We start from the raw sequence: 21,759 nt of genomic DNA, 5'->3' as shown, positions 1-21,759 counted from the left end.
TCTGATTACTGATTCAGATTTTCTAATCTTTGAGTGGCAAATAATCTTCCTAATCCCAGGCTTTATTTTGGATGAGGTTTTTTTGAAAGGAATAAATTTTTCTAGGTCTTTCTACTTCCCTTATTTCTTTCCCACACAAATATAAGCTGAAGTCACAGTAATATTCTTAGTGTGTAGCAGTGAAAGTATGAAAACCCACCACCTTAACATATTTCAATTGCCCATTTAATTTTAAAATTCAAGCTCAGTTACATTTTGTGTATTTTGTGAATTTCTTTTTGGTGTACCAGGATGTTTGGTTTGTCCAAGAAATGTGGGTAATATAATGGGGCTGTGTGAGAGAAGTGAAGTGACTCAACGAAGACATGTTAAGCCAAAACCAAAATGTCAGGGAAGAGGTTTTTGCTCAGAAAAAAAATAACAGTAAAAACCACTGGATTTGAGGGTTTATTTGGATAGTTTGCTTTATTGAAATAAAATGCAATGTTGTTTGTATTTACCTGTGTTCTTTCTCAAAGTCAGGAGTATAGATTTTTGCCCAGCTCCTAAAATAATGATGTTACTAATGACAATGTTTGAGTTATGGATTTCTCACTGAAAAATAAGAAGTAGTAAGGGTGTCTAAGGCTCATTTCTCACTACTTCGTAATGTGAGGGTGCCTGAGCACTGGCACAGGTTGTCCAGGGAGGTTTCTGAGTCTCCAAGCTTGGAGGTGCTCAAATACCCTGGACACGGTCCTGGGCAACCAGCACTGGGAGGGCCTGGTTAAGCAGGGGATGGACCAGGTGACCTTCTGAGGTTCTTGCCAACCTGAGCCATTCTGTGATTCTCCAGAGGTTTTCTCCATGTGAGTGTGTGCATGGGGGGAAAATTCTGTACCTTTCGTTCCTTACAAATTGCAGCTATTTGGCAGGTACACTAATGTATGTAAGTATGAACTAATGTGCCTGGAACATTAATGTTTTCATAGGACACAGTCTTATGGGTGCCTAATTGAGATTAAGTATTTACCTATATGTCTTTAAGTGTCTTAATTTTTTTTTTTTTTAAATCCTGGCCTGTTACCAGATATTCATTAGTGTCTATGAGAGAATATTTCTATCTAGTCACTTCACTGAAGTTCCTAAAAATAATATTATTTTACTATTTTAAAATGATCATCAGTGTGTAAATCCTACTGTGTGTGTGCTGTAATATAAACAATGTCCTGCTTTGGAATGAGCTGTCAGTCCTACTTTTCAATACACACAAAAGACTGCAGTATTGTATTGTTGGTGCATCACACATGTGGAGATAGGTGTAACTGGTGAGAGGAAAGGGAAATTAATACAATTTTCCGTGAATCAAAGATTGATCAAACTAGCATGGAAACAAAAAAATGGGGAAGGCTCACTGTGCAGCTAACTGGCTTTTTCTAGGGTTTGTGCCAATGGTACTTGCGGCCAAAAGCAATGGTTAGCTCTGGGTACTTGCTGTGATCATTCCTTTTTTTGAGAGTGAGTGTTACTTGTATTATCCTAATCTTACCTGTCTTTAGAGAACATCTTTAGTATGAGAAGGTTTTATTTACATTGACTGTCTCCGTTATGGTGTATTTCTTCTTCATCTGTTTTGACAGTCTGAGGGAGGAGGGTTTGGTGTTCGGGTCACTATATAAAATGAAATATTTTCCAGGTTTATCCAGAAGAATCTGCTGCTGTGACAATTGAAGTCAGAGAGGCTGAGATTTGTGCATGTGTCTCATAGTAGGGAAGAAAGGAATCCAGTTTCTGTGGCTGAGGCCTTCATGAACCCAGACAATAGCTTTATATTTATTTTCTTGGAAAGCTCGAAGCAGATCTCTGTGCATTTATCCTTGAAAGTTTTGGGTTTTCTTTAGTCCTTTGTCTTCTGCTGTAAAGTAAAGGCTCTCTATCAGTGCTCAGTACTTAGACTGTAATCTGTTTGTTTCCTGGTAATTTATTGCTCAAGTTGAAAACTTTAAACATGTATTTTCCTTTGATGCTCACCTCTGAAATAATTCATGGAAAACTGAAAGCTGGTTTTTGAATACTAGAAAAATAACACTTTTACAACTTTTAACAACCTCAAAGCCCCTTTTCTGACATGCAAAATACATTTTAGGAATAAAACTGTGTCCTATCCTATGCTACTTTAATTTGAAATTTAGTTGTTTGAGATGATTTATGGATTTGGACTTAATTTGTCCACTTTATCCTTAAGGGGAATTTTGTGAAGGTCTCTTTTTGTCTGTTTTCCTTTGTGTCCCCTTAGCTGTTCTGCAGAGGACTGGTGAAGGAGAGGAAATGATGTGCTAGAAGTGATCAGTGCTCATGGTCAGGATGCCTGAGGTCCTTGTTCGTGCTTGGTTGTTGTGATTTATGTAGGGAGCATAATTTTCAGGGTAAATGCCACATAAGATTACCCTGTTAGTTAAGCAGTGAGAGAAGAGGTGACAAAAATAGATAAACAATAAAGTAATACAAATTTTCTGCTTTTAACTCCCACGTAACCTTTGCAGTGAAATATCCCCAAATTGGGGTGAACCTGTGTGAGAAACAAGAGTTGGGTTTGCTTGTGGAGCAGTATACTGGCAAAGAAAAAAAAAAGTAAAATTGTTACTTGAACATCAATCTGATGGTCCCTTCATAGCCAGAATGCCTGAAGAAAGTGTCTCAATTGCTCTATTGCTCAAACGTAGTTAAATTAGTGATAAAAACAGCAGCAAAAAGTAGATATAATTTTGTGTGTTGGTATATTCATATTTGCAAATCTAAGACTCAACTCTTAGGGGGTTGTTACATGTTTAGACTCGAGCAAATGCCATGGTCTGTCACCTTGCAGAGGAGTGATTTGCGTGTGTTTCACGGGACATGCGGGGATGATGGGAATGATGGGAACAGTGGCTGCAGCAGGAACCAGGAGCCAGCAGTACTCCGGCCGTGCGCTGGAGGGCTCTGAAGACTGAGTGCTGCAGCTGCAGCTGCAGAACGTATTTTAAGGAAATTGGTGCATTGTACCTGCGCAGGGTTTAATGCTTGCCGGGCCATTTGGCTATTTGCCATAATTGGCTTTCCATTCCCTTGATTGGAATCATAGATAAAAATTTGCTAATCCACTTTCTTTGCTGAAAGTATTAGGAAAGTAATCCATCTTTTAAAAATGCTCGAGCAGAATCATATGGTATAAAGAGTACTTTATGGAATAATGAGATTAATGAGAACTGTAAGGCATATGCAATTTAAAACGTTTTTCTATGGGTTTAAGGGGGAAAATGCAATCTGGACACTATAAAACCATAAGTACTTCCTTTTTTTATGCACTGCCTTTTAAATGTGCATTACATGTTATGCTTTTGTCTACACGATAAAAATGCGAGTATATGTTTAGCAAGAAGGTTCTGCTATTTATTTGTAACTTTCTTATATTGAAAAATATCTGATTCAAACTTCTTGACTCTGTTCTCTCCTTCCTCTCTCTTCTTCTGCCCACAGGGCATCAGAGCACGCATTTTGGAAACCCTTGTAATGCTCATCCTTCTTGCACTGCTTATCCTTGGAATCGTATGGGTGGCCTCAGCACTCATAGACAATGATGCTGCCAGTATGGAGTCTTTATATGGTATGGAATGCAGAACAACTGTCACACTAATTTAATTTTAATTACAGAAATGAGTGTTTAGATAAATGTTTTTAGTGAATGCTGTGTGAGTATTGCACAGGTTGTGAAGAATCTCCATTCAGTCAGCACCATTTCTCTATTAAATTCTGTGACATAAGGAGCGTGTATAATAAGCTAAGGCTCTGCTCAATGTTTTCTTTACAGACCTCTGGGAATTCTACCTCCCATATTTATATTCCTGTATATCACTGATGGGATGCTTGTTACTTCTGTGTAAGTATTTTCCTGATTATTCCAAAAGGTGAATGATTTTATGGTGTTTTTTTTTTTGTCTGTGTGTGTTGGGGGATTTTTTATGTTGGTTTTGTTTTTTTGTTCTTAGTAAGTTTAAATTCAGATGTAAATTTGTTAGCTTTGGGTTCTAAAGTTTAAGCAAATGGTACCTTACATTTCTGGGTTTTGAGCAACTTCAGACCTCATCCAAAACAATTTTAACTTATAACTTGTTAAAGTAGGTAGGTGAAAAATAGGAACTCCATTCTGCAAAGAAAAGCACAACTTTTAAATGAAATGTCTGCAGGAGGTTGGTGGTATGGTGAGAAAATTATTTTGGAACAGTTTGTCCTATATTCAGTAAAGTACCCTTCTTTTGTAATTGAAAATGTTGCTGTGTAGACAGGAGTTGAAGGATGGTGCAGTCAAGTTTCATAACCACAGAGCTGGTATCTGACCAGTCTGCAGGCCAGTTATGCAATTGCATTTAAAACAAATGCAGTAAAAAACCCAACTTTATATCAACTGGTCCTAGCCAGAGTTGAGTCTTCCATATTTAGGGGAATAAGAAACACTATGGAAGACTCCAAATCCCACTTGTAATCTCAACCCCATTGCTGAATGCTTTCTAGAAAACTGGGGGTAGAACATCTCCCTTTCTGGACTATCATGATGTCAACCCTTCTCCAAGCTTGATAAGTTCAGAGCTGTCACTATGGAGAAGGGGTGGGGAATGATGATTTGAAACGTCTCGGATACTAAACAAATCTGTCTATGAAAGAGACCTCGGTGAATCTCCCTCCTGTGTGTGCAGATTCCCAAATCCACTTTGGAGGAAGCTGGGAGAGGTATAACACTGTGGTTCTTGATGTCTGATGCAGGCTGTTCCAGACTGTGATTCACAAGAGGTGCTGAACACTTTAATGGGAAGTTGGTTTACAAAACTTGTGCATCTGCCCTGCAGTTTTGTTTCAGCAGAGCTGAAAACACAGCCTATGTTCTGGGGCTATTGTAAACCACTTCACCAAAATCATTGTTATTAAATGCCAATTTTTGGAAGAGTTACGTCTACCTTCTTCTGCCGACAAACCACTGAGGTTATTTAGGGCCCTCCAAGCTGTTAGATCTGTGTAGCTGAAAGGGCAGCATAACAGCAGTGGGTCAGCAGCTGGAGTAGAGCTTCTAGAGATCTTCAGCTGGTTTAGTTGCTGCAGCAGTGCTTGAGTAAAGCCTATTGCAGTGGTGATCTGGATCATCACTTCCTTTCTCTTTTCTCCTTTTCCTGCAGGCTTCCTTTGCAGTAAAGGAAGGCTGGCTAAAGTTAGATTTTTGAATACTCTTGTATTTTTCCTGTGATACATAGTAGTTACAGTGAAACACTAGTTAATAAAAATAAATGTAATTCTCAGTATAAAATCTTGTGTGCTTCTTTTTTTTAGCAACACTTTTATTATAATGGAAACTATAAATGTATTACCTCCTCTGTGCTGTTACAAATTCCTTCATCTCCTACAGGTTTTCAGAATTTGAAAGCTGTTCTCTCTAAACTTTTACTTTTTAATAATAATTTTCTATTAGCACAGTTGAGCCTTTCTCCCCAGAAAAGCATATGTGCAGCTTTGCTGGAAACCATCACAGGCTAGGATCAGAAAGGACCCGCTGTTATTTCTTAGAAAATAGCCTAAAATCTGGCAGCTGAGCCTATTACCAGCTGAAGTTGCAGGATGACTTTCAGAGCAAAGTGGCTTTGGGATCTCTTGACCTTGCAGCTACACCTATGCTAATAGTTGCAACGTGCCTGAGATGTTCTCCAGTGCTGTGGCCAGCCAGTGTCATTCCATCCAGGATGTTGCAGTTGGCAGAAGGTGTCTGTGTATGTATTGCCTCATGATAATGGTTCCTGGGCTGTATGAACTCCAGAACTGCACTGAGAATTGTTTGAGAATGTGCTAATTTGCCCAGGGCAAATCATGCCAGGGGTAGTTCTAGCAAAATGCTGGTGTATGCAATCCAGTCTTAAAGCCCAGGAATGTATCCTGGCACTGCTGAATTTACTAGTGTAGACATATCCTCTGGTGCCACATGCATTGAATAAAGAGTTAGTTGAGCAAGTTTTAAGATATCTGATAATGTGATGTTCCTTTCTGACAAAAGAAAACAATCACAGTTAAGCTCTTGGAGGAGAGAGATGCTCGTCTTGTTCAAAAGTCATGTGATTGCAGTGTGCTTAAAACTTCACCTTTGGAGCTTGAAGCTTTTGCAGTTCTCTTCAATACCAAAAAATGGTTATGTGTGGAATAGCACAGTGAGCATCCAAATAAAAAACTGGTCTTTGACTTACAAGTGACTGTTTTGCATACTCTCTCTTTCTTCCCCTGCAGTGTGCACGCCAGTGGGACTCTCGCGGATGTTTACAGTAATGGGTCAGTTGCTGGTGAAGCCGACAGTAAGTGCCACACAATTCTGTCTTCCTGTGCAACCTGTGAGAAGGTGGAATGGCCTTTGGGTACTTCCTTTTAGAATACTTGCACTTCCACAGAGGTCTGACAGTTTCTGTAGCCACGACTTGCGTACTCATTTAAAATTTTCCATATAGCACAAGAGCCTGTTTTTTTTTCCACAGAAAGTTTTTCTTATAACAATACAAACTTCTCTGATTTTTCAATTTATATAAATGCTACTAGTATTATTCATTGCCAGTATTCCCTATTATGTTTTACAAATACCTGAAAAGTGTGGGCTTGTTCTGAGTTCAGGAGCAAAGGATCCAAGAGCAAACAAAGACTGTATAACAGCAAGGGTACCTGGGGGTACACTTAGATGGGTGAAATGTGGGTAGTTGGCATCAGTAAGAACTTGTTATGCACAGATACTCTTCTGTTCATGTCCTGAGAACTGTGAGGGATGGAAGAAGTTTGTACCACATACAAGTGCTCTAGTGATTGGCTGTTGCGTTTCCTAGTTCATAGTTACTAAAATTTGGGAGCACTTAAGTCTTGCATTCCTTTTCATTCATCAGTTCAATCCTGGAAATACAAAGAAAATATGTACTGTATTGCTATCCATAAATTTTAATCTCAAAGCACCTGATAGTAAGGTAGACAGACCTAATTTATTTGCTTTTAGTTTCCAATAGCAGTTTGTATTTGCCTGAAATACTGGCTTATGTGAAAAGTTAACTGTTAAATATACTTTTTCAAAATCTGCAGTTACTTCCGTTTAGATTAAGTGTGAGTGTTTAAATTGATATGATTTGAAGGTAGGTCAGATGTACTGTTCCATCTCTTTAGACTGAAACTGAACATAAGTAAAAACTTAACAGGAAGTTTACTTGCATTAAAGAAACAGGTCTGTAGCAGAATGGAATAATCTCTCTGTGAAGTTCTCATTTGTGTCAGTATTGTGAAGTGTAGACTCTATATTTAAAATATAGGTTACTGGAGCAAAGTAAACCTGATTATATTAGTGCAATCAGGAAAAAAAAGTGCTTCTGATACTCAGTTCATGTTTCTGTTTCCAAATACAGATCCTGGAAGACCTAGATGAGCAGATGTATATCATCACTTTAGAGGAAGAAGCAATTCAGAGGAAACTTAATGGTATGTGTGGTATGCCTGTTGTGCTTCTGCTCCAGATACAGCATTTAGGGTAGAGTGGTTCTGCTCAGGAGCATTGATCTCACTGTTTTCTCTCAAAACTCAGAATTTCAACATCTGAGCATGTAGAAAGCATTGCATGTGCATGTTTCATTGCTCACTGGGTTGTTCAAGATTGGCCCTTACGTGTGTGGTTTGCTTTGGGTTTGTTTTTAACTGTTCGTCAGCTCTAATGTGTGAATGTTCTGAGTAAGCAGTTGAGCAGTGACCAGACTCACAGCTGTTACTGCAAAATATCTTGACTTGGTAAGTGACTCAATTTAAGCCTTGTCTGAAGAACCACAAGCTTCTGTAAGCAAGAGATTCGACTTCCTACAATGTGCATTTTGTTTTTAATTTGGAGGGGGTTTTGTGTTTCAGTTCATTGTTATTCAGAATCTAAGGCACTAATCCATTAAAAATCAGCAGTTCTTTATATTCTAGGAGCTATTTGATTAATTTAATACTTTGAATAATTATATTAACAAATAATTAAAATGAATAATTATAAAAAAGTTGTAGACTTCTTGTATTTAATATTACAATCTTGTGTTTCTTGATAAGGTGTTTCTGTTTGGAAGTATTTAAAAAACAGTTTGTAGCTTTGGCTTCTAAGAGAAAGAGTATTGCAACATGGCAAGTACCAATTATGGAAAATGTGTTGCTTCTGTAAACCTGAAAATCACGTGCAAATCTTCTGACTTGCTTTTAACTGCATGGATAAGCCATCCATCTACAGTTGTTTCAGATTGGAAAACCAAAGAATATTCATGTCGTGACAAATCCATTGTTGTGCTGTCTTAGTTTTCTTAATTTCCTCATTTTTCTGTCCCACTGTTCTGTCTTCTGTCATATATCTCAATCCTTCCTTCTTTGAGGTCTCAGTAAGTCTCTTTTCCAAGTTGCTTGGTCAAGGAAGGTACCTTTGATAGCAGACATCGTGGTGGTGATCTTTATTCTAGTGTTTAAAATTTCTGGAGATTTAATGATTTCTTTTTACTAAAATCAGCCACTGGTTCAGTTTAAAAGTGACATTCACCTTTGCTGTTTAGGAAACTCAGGTTTCTATACTAACACACACACATATTTATGTGCATTCACATACAGGCACGCAAAAAGGTGCATGCAGTGAATGCCTTTGAAGCTGTGATGGGGTAATTATGATTGCTCTTTGTGTTTGATGTTAGCTGGGAACTGTGAAATATTTGTTATGGAATATTTTGTGTTGTCATGGTGACTGTGCTTGTGTACGACACAGCAAAATGACCCGATGGTTATTCAGGTATCTACTGGAAGTAGCACAGAGCAGGTTCTGCTGTTCAGGTAGGAAATGTGATTATTTAGGTGATGCTTGTCTGCTGTTTTTCTGTGCAGAGGCCTATGCAACAGTTGTTTATATTGCAGTTTAATATCACTCTTGGGGTGGATCTAGTCTTTTTGGAGGTGTCTGCTAAATGGGTCTGGATTTAGGACGTGTGCAGGTGGCTCCCCAACCACTAGAGGAACAACAACCCAACCATGGTCCAGGGAGCACTCACCAGCGTACTCCTCAGCAGTGAAAGATGTGGGACTTGAATGTCCTGTGACAGGAGAGGGAGCTGAATTCCCCTCTTTCCCATGCTGAGGAAATGGCATTGGCAACCCCACCTGAAGGGATGCTTGAAAAACCATCGTTTGGTGTACAGAGACAATTAATGGACTTAAACTGAAAAGTAAATAAAAATCTAAACTGGGGTGTAGCACATAGGTAGGGGCAATATATGTGCAAGAAGATACTCTGCAGGATTTTTGTGAGTAGTTACTTAAGTAAATTTAAGTATGGTCCTCACTTAATATGGCAAGCATGGAAAGCTTCATCTTCTCTTCTAGTGTCTTTCTAATGCATACAAATTATGCCAGAAAAATAGACATCATTATTGCCAGAACTATGAAAGTTCATGCTTACCATGTTTATTTCATTTTTAAAAAATGTGTAAAAATGAAGGTGGTGCTCATTACATCAGTAAATCCAGTGCTTTGGTATTAGCAGCCATAACCTGTGTTTTAGCACACAGATTGTATAAGTCTTTTTGTTGCTGTATCACAGCAAATATATCTGGCTACACATTTCCCCTGCCATGGCCGTTGCAACTCTACCACAGTGTTGGTGGTGGAAATATATGTGCTAAAGTAACCCTGCTGGGCAGGTTTGCAGTGAAGTGTTCTGAAATATATTCTTTACTTATATATATAACCAGAGAGTTCAATTTTTATTAAAACTGAGGAGGACCAGAGCAGGGGCTTAAGTGATACTTGATGACTGTAAAGCTCTTCATATTTGAAAATAAATCTAACTGTGAAACTGTAGATCTTCTTTGTGGGAACTGATTTTCTTCCTCCTCAGGTGTCTGCAGTGTCTAACTGAAAATCGGAGGAGGAGGGAGGGGAAAGTTTGATTGTGTTATCTACCCTAGTATTTTTATCTATTGAAGAGATACTGGGCTTTGGGAAAATGTTTGTTTCCAGTGTATTATATTTCAGTACCCACATCACTCCTACAGTCGAAGAATAAAGCTGGGACTTTTTTATATTAAAAGAAAAAAGTTGCCTTCAGCTATTAGTTTTCCTGAATCCAAAGAGACGGGTGGGGTAGGATCAAAAATACTTACTTGATCAAAGTTATTGGCTCTGAAGGTATCCTTACCTATGTAAGAAAGATGAAAGGTGTTGTTTTTATTGCACACTAGTAACAGTGTAATTTTGAACTAATTGGTGTTGAACTGCCAATCACCTTGGGGGAATGCAAATAGATACTCTTACAATTTCCTTTGAGGTACTGAAATCTTATGTCGGGGCTGGAAGAAAAACAGAATAATACCGTTAAATTGACCTTAAATGAGCTGCTTTGTGGCTTTCTTGGAGAATCCCTTCTAACTTTTCATTGCTAGTCCAAACAAGTCTCGTCTACCAATTTGATTTATTGGCGAGACAGCGCTGACATTGAACTTTGTGCGTGTTTGAAATAAAGCTAATGTTAGAGAGCTTTTAAGAATTTAGCTGCATCCTTTTCAAATACTCTTTTGACTGATCTGAAAGTTTGCCTTCCCCTCTCGTAAAATATCTTTTTGTTAGTAACCTGTTGTTTGCAACTCTTTTTGAGGCGGAACTACAGCAGCACTAAGATGTGATTCAGGATTTCTACTGATGTGTCTCTTGGGGACCTGATGTGATCACGATGACTTTGTTGGAAAGAATCCCATGAAATCAGTGTTTTGAGTTCTGGATTTTTTATGTTGAGGGGAGAAAACAACATATATATAGAATTAAGCTTTTCCTCAGAGACCCCTAAATCAGTAAGGGAGAAGAAGAAAGTGTCAGATACTGACTTGAGTTTTCCTTCTTTTTCAACTATTTCCATTAAAGTTCTTTTCCCACTGAGCTCTATATCTATCCTTTTTCCCACCTCATAGTAATTAGTCATTCCATAAAAAAGATATTTTAGACACTTTTTTTTCAAAGGGAATGCATGAGCACAAAAGCTTATTTTTATAGTGATAAGTAGCTTTGGGGGCTTTTTTTAAAAGACATGACTTTTCCTGAAAACTCACATTATGATTACTCATTTAAAAAACGTGGACAAATTAAACTGACATTCATATTTCAGGCAGTTCAAATGAGTAAAAGTTGTTACAGAACAGTGTTTGGAGGTCTTACTGGTTAGTCCTGGGATTACAGATATTTATATATTTGAAGCCCTGTATATATTACCCCATACACTTTATGTCACTATAATCCAAGATCAATGTTTAGGCATAGCACTGAGGTTATGTGTTATATGCAAAAATGTGTATGAAGAGCATTTGATTAAATGTGTAAAAATTAATATTTCAAACAGTTGGATGTCTCATTGATGATTTGACTGCATTGAACAAATCAGTATTAATACTCTGCAAAAAAAAGAGTAATCTTCCTTTCTTGTACTGAGATTGCTGGATGGATGAGCAGACAACAGAAAATAAGGAAATAATGAGACTGGACTACAAAGTAGTGCTGGTGTGCCAGCAGCCTAAGTGCTGTTTACTTTTTGTAGCCAAATGATCAAGATATGAGATAAAAGCCTGGAGGAGAATATTAATTTCATGTAAAAAAAAAAGTCTCAGGAGTGTGGTGCTAGTACAGGTTAGCCCACAGCCAAAGGTGAGGCCGTGGGCAGGGAATGGCCAACAGGCGAAGGGTGTGAATGTAAATTGAGACAAACAATAACAGGAGAGGACTCTGGGTTTGTTAAGACCTTGAGCTGTCACTGCCACAGAGCGGTTTTGCAGAGTGAGGTTGGTCTAGAACAGACAGGGAAAATATGAACTCTTATTTTCAGGTGAAATTATTCGGAAATAAAAGAGATGAAAGTGGGGCAAAGGTGAGTGGAGAGTGTTTCTAACTTATCCCAGGAGGAATGTTTCCAGTTTGTGATTGCAGAGAGTGAAAGCTAAAGGAGGAATAATGAGATGGGAACTGAAACACCAGATTTCTAGTCATCATTGCAGAGCTGTGTCAGTACCTGAACACTGTGCAGTGTTTGTGGAGGAACTGTGGAGGCATCAAGGAGGGAAACCACAGTGTGCTTGCACTGGGCAAGAGGGGTGGTTGGAAGAGCATGGAAGAGCATGAAGAGAGAAATAATGGAGAGAGAAAATGGGCTGGGTTTCCTACAGGATGTGTAGGGATAGGAAAAAAAAAGTTGCTGAGCAACTTCTAGGGAGAAAATTAGCAGGAAGAAAGGAGTTAATATTATGGTTGTCAGTTTTCAGCTGCTGTAGAGGAGAGAGTATGAGGAGTTGCACAGTAGTGACACACATGCTGTAAACTGTAAAAAGGAAGGTGGAAGAGTATGGCCTCGTGGACAGGCTGGACAGTTCTCAGCTGGACAGGCCTGGATCGCAGGAGATCACACTGAAACCTCTGACGTGCTGAACTCTTCTGATTAGACAGAATTAGAGGCTCTTGAATGTTTTTTGAAAAGTAGTTGAAGAGTCTCAAAGAAACACCTGCAGTTTCAAGTCGCAGGTGTTAATGTGATGCTTCCTGAATCTCAATTGTCACCGTGTGTCTTAGTCTCATCCAAAATTCTGTGCTCTTTTTTAAAAGGTGTATCTTCCACAGTGGAATACCAGACAGTAGAGTTGGAACGGGAGCTTGAAAAAGTGAAAAGCAAGAAAACAAATCTAGGTAATAAACTTTTCTAGTGTTTCATGTGGATTGTAGTTTAATAAATGGCCTTAAGGTGCTGTGTTTATCTTGTAGTAGTGGCTTTATTGGTTGCAACTTGTTCTTAACCAAATTTGTGCCCTTCAAATTGTCATAGTTTCTACAAATATATGACATGGGATCCTTGTGCCCCTCCAACAAACAAATATAAGTAGCAAGTATGATTTGGATCTTACTTTTAACATAGTTTTAGAGAAACTGAAACACTTGACTTCCTTGCATGGAGCTTAATACCATGATCTTTTCATATATAATGACATGTTTATGCTTTTTTTGTTAGTCTAAGACAATACTTTTCCTTTTTGACTTATTTCTATAAAAGTCAAATTGTGTTAAATAGCAGTAAAATAATTCTTAGCAGGTTTGTGTCTTTTAAAAATGAAAAGTAATACTTCTGGTGATGGCAGCAACTCAACAGGGATTTCCTTACTTATTCAAAGGTTTGTGGGATTTTTGCATTTATCAGTTTATGTGCAAACTAAGACAAAGTTGTGGTAAGAACAAATTGTAGGTGTCTTTTTGCACGTGCTAGTGATGTCCAGTGAAGCTAGTCTTGTCCTTCTTGCCTTACAAGAGGAAAATATCATTTAAATATCAGAAATTCTGTTCTGCCCCTTTAGATCATGTAAACAGCATATTTTTAAATTCAGTGTATTTTCAACTTTGTAGAATTGCTGTGTGCCACGAGAAGAAAAAGCTATGGTAAAGCATGCCTGTAAACAAGAGAGAAAAATCTGCTTGTTTCTGTCTCCCCAACTTTTCTCTCGAGAGGCTTCATATTTTTGGCTTTGCTTTGTACAGCTCTGCAGGGTGGATGTTTTTATGAAGTGGTTGGTGTTTGTTCCAGTTAAAGTTACTGTTGTTACCTGTAGTTACAACAAGAGTTTATAGATAGCTGAATTATACCTACTTGTTATATTCTAAGGGGATCTATGCTATTAAGCTTCTGGTTTTTCTCTTCTGGACAGAAAGGAGAAAAAAAGCTTCTGCTTGGGAAAGGAATTTAGTCTATCCAGCTGTCATGATATTGCTACTGATTGAGACGGTAAGAACTCTTGGTTTTTTTGGGTTTTTTTCTCTTTTTTTTCTTTTTCCTCAACAAAAATTATGAAGAATTCTTTGTTCATATGGGGGAATAATTTTAAAATTTTTGGGTGATGTGTGTTTAAGCAACAGTCTTGATATTTCTGGACCATTTTAAAAGAACTTGACGTTATGGAGTCCGGTGGGGATAAATGTATACATTTAAAGCATGTGGAATACTTTTAAATAACAAGACTGTTTCTATTTTATAGTCCATCTCAGTTCTCTTGGTTGCTCTCAACATTCTTTACCTGTTGGTAGATGAGACTGCAATGCCAAAGGGATCAGGGGTAAAGTAAACTTTTCTTACGATTTTTATAAGTTTAGTGAAGCTTTAGAGTCCTTACAGAAGTGCAAGTGACAACTTCTGCTTTAGTAACACGGAAACTAATGAGCCTTGACCTTGACGTTGCTTCAAGATTTCGTTCCTGTGCAAACACAATCATTTATTACATGTCATGTTATAGTCAGTTCATATTAAAACTAGTGCAGAAGCTTTATGTAGATACAGTGATTCAGTAAAGCAAATCTGTAAAGGTTGTGCTTTTCTCAAGTCTCCTACTTTCATACAGACTAGTAATGTTCAATTTAAGAAACTATGTTAACAAACAATATGAAAAGCTTGTCTTGGTTTGTGTTCCTCTTAGAAAACATGCCATTTTTTTCTTCTTTATTATAAAAATACTTGAAGAAAGTAAAGAACAGCTCATTGACTCACAGTATCTTTAATCATGAGGGCTGTTTTATTAACTTGGTAGTGCTTTCCCCAGTGCATAGCTGGGTGTGAGCTGGCTGAGCTGTACAAGGTGTTCAGTGGTGATGGCCACTCTGCCTGTGGTGTTGTGAACAATTAGAAATGTGTAACTTTGAGGCATCTTATTTTGGTTTCCAAAGCAGTGGGGTATGTATAAAACTCAATCTGGTGTGTGGGTGCAGAGTGCATCCAAAGTGAATCATTATCCCTTCTGTCTTGGCAATACATTTCAGTGCAGTTTGAAAGCTGCTGATGCCATTGCATGGGATGGGGGACTTGCAGGTTAGGACATCAGAACACTCTTTAAACACTGTGTTCAGAAAAGGTTATGTTCATGTAAGATGTTAGATTTCTTTTGGTCCTAGTAGATGTTAACTTTATGAAGTTTTATGTATCTTATTAAATTCTATGATTCTGTGAAATTATGCAAAGTTTTTTCTTCTTGTAGGGGCCTGGAATAGGAAATGCCTCCCTATCCACCTTTGGCTTTGTGGGAGCAGCACTTGAAATCATTTTGATTTTGTATCCTTTCCGTAAGAATTCTGTCTGTTAACAAGTATTCTGTCTAGTTTTCTGGGACACTGGCAGTTTACTGAGACACTTGCCTGGAGAGAAGAAAGAGATAGGTCAGTCCTTCTCCAACACTTGAAGTGTTTTTGTTTCTTTTTTCTTTAGTTCTTAAGACTTTTAGGAGACTGCTGAGAACTTGAGTGAAGCTTGCATTCCTTGGAGGTTCCTTTTTCCTTGATTCTCACAGCTATCTCATGGTATCCTCTGTTGTCGGCTTCTACAGTCTTCGTTTTTTTGAAAATTTCACTCCCAGGAAAGATGACACAACTATGACAAAGGTGAGGTGCAGTCCGGGATGGGGATGGCCCCCTCCTCTCTTTCTTGCCACCCAAGACAAACTGACTCTCTTAGTAATTGCCCTGAATGGCTCATTTGCAGTGATCAGTATTTGTTTGTAAGCTGCGTAAACACAAACTGGAAGATTTTCAAAATGCTGAATGAGTGGGAAAAAGGATGTGCTCTGTTTAGTTTGGATGGCATCCATTCACTTGTAAAAAGCCGGGAATGGCAGGGCTTGTTAACTGGCTATAGAAAAGCAAGTGAAAGAACTTTTTTCAAAGAAAACGTATTGCTAATGAGTAACTTTGATTGCGCTTAACTGTACTTCAGGGAGCTTGTTTGAGTTCTGAACAACGTGGTTTCTAGAAGTAATACAGACAAAGTAATTCAAATTTGAATAATTAAACTAAGACCGAGGCGGGCTATTCAGCAACATTTTGCAATCTGAAGCTAATTTGACTTTCTACAATTTACCACTGGCTTCCGAATAATAAATGCTGTTACCTAATTCCTAGGTTTTTGGCAAAATATTCACACAGCTGACAAGGGGAGGTGATCAGTAACTAAGGAACAGATGTTGAGTTTACTTATTTTTTCAGTGTGTTTCATTGTTTGTTTTTGCTGTTGGCTTTTTGGTTTTTTTAAAGTAATGGATGAAGATATTTTTTAATATAAATTGTTGGAACTGAGAAAGTAGGTCAACACAAAATGGTTATAGTAGATAAGTAGTAGAGAGTTGGAATGTTTCCTTTTGATTGTTTACAGTGTGCCAGGAGTAGTGTAGAAATAAATAGTGAATGCACAAATGTCTACCTACTTTCAAAAAGTTTTCAGGTTTGTTTTTTTTTTTCCTTTTGGGTACTGATAGAAACAGGGCTGAAGAAAATGATCCCTTGTGAAAGAAAGTTTCAATTACTCTTTATAAAGGCTTTACAAGAACTAAAGTAAAATCTAACAGCTGTGAATTTTTTCGTACTGTTTAAAGTAGACAACGGGCATTGAATTGAAAGGAAGCTCTTTGTTGTAATTTTTTTAAATAATGCTAATCCTGCAAGCAGTTACATCCAAGGCTTAAGCTGATGATGTATCAGTCGTCTCTTCTAAGCCCATGGAATGGTTCTTTTATAAAACGTTCACAGGAACTAAGTAAACAGTTGATGCTTTGCAACGTGGTAGTTTTGAATTATTTTGAATCTAAGCATGTGTAACACTTCGATTAAAAGCACAGGATTACATATTTGATTTTTTCATGGACCATCTTCGTCTTGTGTAACACCATATGGGAAAGTGTGAAAAAAGTCAGTGAGACAAACAATATATTACTGACTTATTAAATTAAAATGCTTTATGTTCAGTTTGAAAAATGTACCTTTTAAGAATTCTTCTTTTTCATCTTGACCGCTGTTTTTCTTTGTGTTCCTTTCAACAATCTCATTTATCATTTAAATACTGCTTATCATTTTCAAACAGATCATCGGGAACTGCGTCTCAATCTTGGTGCTGAGCTCTGCTTTGCCAGTGATGTCGAGGACACTGGGTAAGTGAAATGGGAGTAAAACGCACTCTAATAAAGGAAGTTTAATTGAGTTTGGAAAACCCAACCCAATAAGACAAAGAACAACCTGTAGCTGTATTTTAATTTGCCATCATTTTCAATGCAAAGAGCAGGTATGCATGGGCTTCTTTTCTACACCAGAGTGAGCTGTTGAACGTACATTCTACATACATGAGCTGCAGAACGTATTTTCTAAGAAAGAAATGCTAAGCATTTTCTACAGAATATATTCTTTTAAAAAGGTAGGTCGGATTTGAAACTTAAAACAGGAAATGCTGAGATGAATAGTTATGAAAACTGATTGTCCAGTGAAGTATAAAATGATTTCATGTTCACTGTGAAATTACAGTGCTCAGTTACTGTCAGAAAACACATTCAGGGATTTCAGATAAAACATTTGAGATAATATTGAGCAAAAATTTTTTTCAAAATAGTTAACGACCCTTGATTTATTAAGTTTTTTCTTTATCAGCAATGATACCAGGCTACTTTCATTTCCCCTAAAATAATGTGCTTGTATTTTTTGTTAGTTCATTTTTTCAAATTTAAAAATTTTGAGTCCAGCATAGCGGAACTGAAGACCTTTTGATTCTATTGTCAAGAACTGGCAGTAGCATTTGAAATAGTTAAACAATTTTAACCAGTTCAAAAGACATTTTGTGTCTTCACCTTGTTTAATAAGGTAATCTTCAGCTTGAATTCTTGAAGTTAGATTGCAAGGCTATTATGTATCAGTGGTGTGGAATTCTTGCAGCTAATGGGAATTTCATTGGCAACATGAAGTGGAACTAAACAAAAATCTTCACCTGGGGCTGTACAAGTCTTAAATACAAGATTAGAAGTTTTAGCTCAGGCCCACAGACCAGCAGTGTGTGCCCAGCAGTTCTGTAGCTGATTTTCTTTTCAACCAGAATACTGTTCAATCAAGAGTAGTTAATGTTTTCTAGTAAACTCCACTGTATATTGTCACACTGGCTGTATCTGCGGGTGAGGAGTGTTAGTAGATTTAGTAGTCATTTCTATAACAAACAAAAAACCCTCTAATGCATTTTGGAGTGTTGAATCTTAAAATATGCATTCTAGAGCTCATTTTTAAAAAATCTGTAGTAAAACTTCACAAAAATGTGAAAGAATAATTCAAGTATTTAAAGTAGTGCAGTTTTAAAATACAGACAGTACAATAAAGATCTAAGAAGTAAACCAGTTCTACCACATAGGACGAGATGTTATGTTGAAAAATCAGTGTTTTAGAACAGAATTATAATGTTAGTTTGTTTCCAGTGAGTTACTGCAGTCAAGAATTGTTTAAAAGAAAATAAAATTAATTGTTAATGATCCATGAGATTAAGAGTTGATAATAACCGGATTCTGTGGCAGTAAGTGTACACGCTGGGCCCATTGTTGTCTCGTAGGAAACAGATTAATGGTAAAACTCACTTAAAAAACAGACTAACAAATGGAATTCCTGAATAGTTTGCCATAGAGATAAATAAAAGAAGAAAAAAGATGGAACAATTAACACACAGCTAACAAATGCACAGTCACAGCTGTCCAAACAGGATTAATAGAGTGTATTAGAGTACAGTGAGTCATGTGGTGCTTTGCAGAAATATCAGTGTGTGTTGCACTACCTGCCACTGCCCTGTGGCACTGAATAGATGAAAAGAAATAAATATGTTAAGCAGATTCATAGTCTTTTCTCATTATTAAAAAAGCAAGTTTCTGGACTATACTGAAAAGGCAAGACTTTATCCTTATGGGAAAGGTGAAAAAGCAGAAGTTATCTAATACATGTGCTGACCTTCTTCAAGTTTTAAAAATGGAAATAGAATTTTTTACGTTTCATAGCATTCGTATTAGATATGTAGGTGATGGATGTGTCTAATCTGTCATTCTTCTAGAACTCCAGGAAAGTTTTTACTAAAATAAGTTATTCTACTTAAATATTCTACTTAATTCATTTTTCCCAGAACTTTTCAGTCTTTTAGCAGCCCTTCAAAAATGTTTCCCACCAGCACCATACTGCTAACCACCGAGAAACAAATTGGGAGCAGGGCACTTGATAGTCAGGAACACAGAAACGAAGAATTGTAGATACAATTGAATTTTCTAATATACAAAAGCTCTCCTAGAATTCTACTTTTGAGCGTTATGTTTAAGTAAACAGGGATTTTAAACTTCTTTGTATGTGCAGTCTAAAAACATACTATTACTTTTCACCTGAAGAATTCTCTAATAGTTTATTTTGTAATTTGTTACTGGCTTTAGTGTATATATATTTGGAGCACTAGACATGCAGGTTTCTAGTCAATTACTAAATAGTTTTTCAAATTAGTCTTGGGTTCTTTTTTTTCCCCTCTGTGGGCTCAATTGGTACTTCTTCTGTAAGAAAGTAATCCAAAGCTTTTTACCCCTTTTTCCCACAAGTTTACAAAATGTTACAGTGTCAGATTTTTTGTCACGAACAGTGACTTTTCTTATTTGTTAGAAGAGATTGAATGTAATATATGGACAGTATTTTCCCACTTGCTCTAACAGAAGTGTCAGGGTTCATTTCTATTTGTCCTTGTAACACTGCTCTGTGGGTTGCTGTTCTTTTGGACCTCTGTGTGTCAAGGAATGTTATTCCTTTTCCAGAGAACTCTCTCCCCAGTGCTCTGCCTGTTTTGTTTCTTTTCCTTTAAAGCTTGGGAAGACTGTACATTCAAATCTGACTTTCTCAGTTTTCCTGTAGCCTCACAGTCTGACTAAAACACTGCTGCCTTTGGAAATCTGAAAGACACTATTTGCCTTCGAGTGGAAAAGCAGTTTATTGTCCTTCGTCTCTTTGCCAGTTAATTTAAACAGCCATTTTCCTCTTTTTGCGCTAAGATCGTCTGAGCTTTTTTGATATTTCTACCTGTTGCTATTTTGATCAGCTTCAGTGATTGTTTTGCTTCATCCTTTAGAACTTCTTAATTTTCTTAATTTTGGGATCTTTTCCTTAGATACCAAGTTTGATTCCTGTGTTTTAATGCTGAGTACAAGAAGTATGTGTATCTTTTAACATTTTAGTAACTGGCTGCAAGTCTTGGGTATCCAGTTACAATGAGATTCCTAAGTGCCAGGTTTACCCTTCAAAGGAGGGTAACTGACCCTTAATTCTGCCCCTCTTCGTTTATTATCAGTGTTGAAGTCAGTTCTTAAAAGCCCCCAAACCTTTAAGAAATAACATGATAGAAAACTCACTTCCAGGAGCTTCAGAGCCAGGGTTTTTTTGTGATTGCCTCATTTGCTATTTTAGTTCAGGGACAAAGTAAGTCTCCTCCTTTGTCCTGTTGTAAGGACAAGCTTTGCTGTCACATCATCTGTGCCAGAAGTTTTTTAGGAATATAATGGTTTAGCAATCGTAGGCAATGGTTTTGTGGGTACCATCTCAATGGTACTCAGTTCAGTGCGGTACTTCATAAGACTTGACAAAGGAACAACCTATGGTTCTTCCTCTCCTGCTTTCTGGGGCGGGCCCTACATCTTGTAGACATTTCCACGTTTTGGAAAAATTGTGTTCATTTAACTGTAGTGATTGACAGGCCTTTGATCGGCACAAAGCCTGAGTGTCAGGGTTTGAGGTGCCTGTGAAGGAGACCTGTCAGCACCGTCTTTCAGCCACGTACTCCGTGGCTGTAGTGGTGGGTTGATCCAGGAGAAAAACTGCAGTTGCAAAGATGTCTTTAAACTTTGGTTTCAAAAGCAGTGGCTCTGCAAAAACACCGACAAAGGCTTAGTGTTTACCGTAAGATGTTGTGTCTCTCATAGAAAGGCTCTTTCCTACCTGTTTTTTTTTTTTTTTTGTAAGAAAACCCATGGGGCATTTCATCCTTTTCTGGAATAAATAGGGTTTTCATAGAAACTGAGGTTTCAAGCATTTTCGTGCTAAACCTGATTTTTTTCCTAGTTATTTTTATTTATTGAAATTATAAAAGCATAGTTCTTACATAGAGTAGACAATTAATTTCAACTCCCATCATTCAAGCATTTTACTAGGAAATTCAGGAAACATTTTTGTAAAACATGATCTTGAGAATGTTGCCTTGTACATTTAACCATGTGTCTTCTGTTGTGCTGTCTGAAAGAATTTTGCATTCAAATGTAAATGTAATAGAAATTTTTATGTTTCTTAAAAAAATGTTATAAATATTTTGATCTAAATCTTACATGCAATTTAACAGGAATCACCAGATTTGATCTGCTTGGAGATTTTGGAAGGTTCAACTGGCTGGGGAACTTCTATATTGTATTATCTTACAACTTGCTCTTTGCTATCATGACAACGTTGTGTCTGGTCAGAAAGTTCACTTCAGCTGTGCGAGAAGAGCTCCTGAAGGCATTAGGTAACACAGCTCTGAGAATTCTGTGTGTGCTTGAACATTTCCTTTCTCCATCACTGATGTGCCTTGATGTGCACGCTACTGGTAAAGTTCTGGAAACTTTCATTTGGTGGAAGTTTCCGTAAGTTAAGGTGAGGATTCATAGCATTGTGTTGTTTTTTGAAGAGTCCAGAGCTAAGGTACGGTGTTGATTTTAGTGATATGTGAGACTTGCTGATCTGCAGTTGGATTTTCAGCCTTTGGAGAGCACAGTAATGAGCAATTATTACAAACCAAAACTGCAGCTTGTGTATGGATTGGCTTTTTTCTTTTCGTTTAAAGCAACTTATTAGTGCCCTAAAAATAGTGGCAGTCTTAGCTGCTTTGTTGTGATACTT

At 37.4% G+C, this 21,759-nt stretch overlaps 1 protein-coding gene across 2 annotated transcripts in view; it reads left to right on the top strand.

The window, feature by feature from the left end:
- LMBR1 (limb development membrane protein 1) overlaps positions 1-21,759 on the top strand; it is a 64,397-nt gene that overhangs the window by 40,632 nt on the left and 2,006 nt on the right. For both annotated transcript variants that reach the window (XM_027879792.1, XM_027879793.1), the window contains 11 exons: positions 3,496-3,622; positions 3,827-3,895; positions 6,277-6,341; positions 7,422-7,494; positions 12,655-12,735; positions 13,743-13,819; positions 14,070-14,147; positions 15,060-15,133; positions 15,369-15,459; positions 16,931-16,997; positions 21,224-21,385. In XM_027879792.1, the coding sequence (XP_027735593.1) occupies positions 3,496-3,622; positions 3,827-3,895; positions 6,277-6,341; positions 7,422-7,494; positions 12,655-12,735; positions 13,743-13,819; positions 14,070-14,147; positions 15,060-15,133; positions 15,369-15,459; positions 16,931-16,997; positions 21,224-21,385 (964 nt within the window). The remainder of the gene's footprint in view (positions 1-3,495; positions 3,623-3,826; positions 3,896-6,276; positions 6,342-7,421; positions 7,495-12,654; positions 12,736-13,742; positions 13,820-14,069; positions 14,148-15,059; positions 15,134-15,368; positions 15,460-16,930; positions 16,998-21,223; positions 21,386-21,759) is intronic.

The sequence above is a fragment of the Empidonax traillii genome, unplaced genomic scaffold (assembly GCF_003031625.1).
Source record: "Empidonax traillii isolate 1590-97213 ecotype Southwest subspecies unplaced genomic scaffold, ASM303162v1 scaffold58:size1836614, whole genome shotgun sequence".
Classification (NCBI taxonomy): domain Eukaryota; kingdom Metazoa; phylum Chordata; class Aves; order Passeriformes; family Tyrannidae; genus Empidonax; species Empidonax traillii.
The sequence above is the reverse complement of the archived record's forward strand: the minus strand, read 5'-3'. Positions and strand labels throughout refer to the sequence as shown.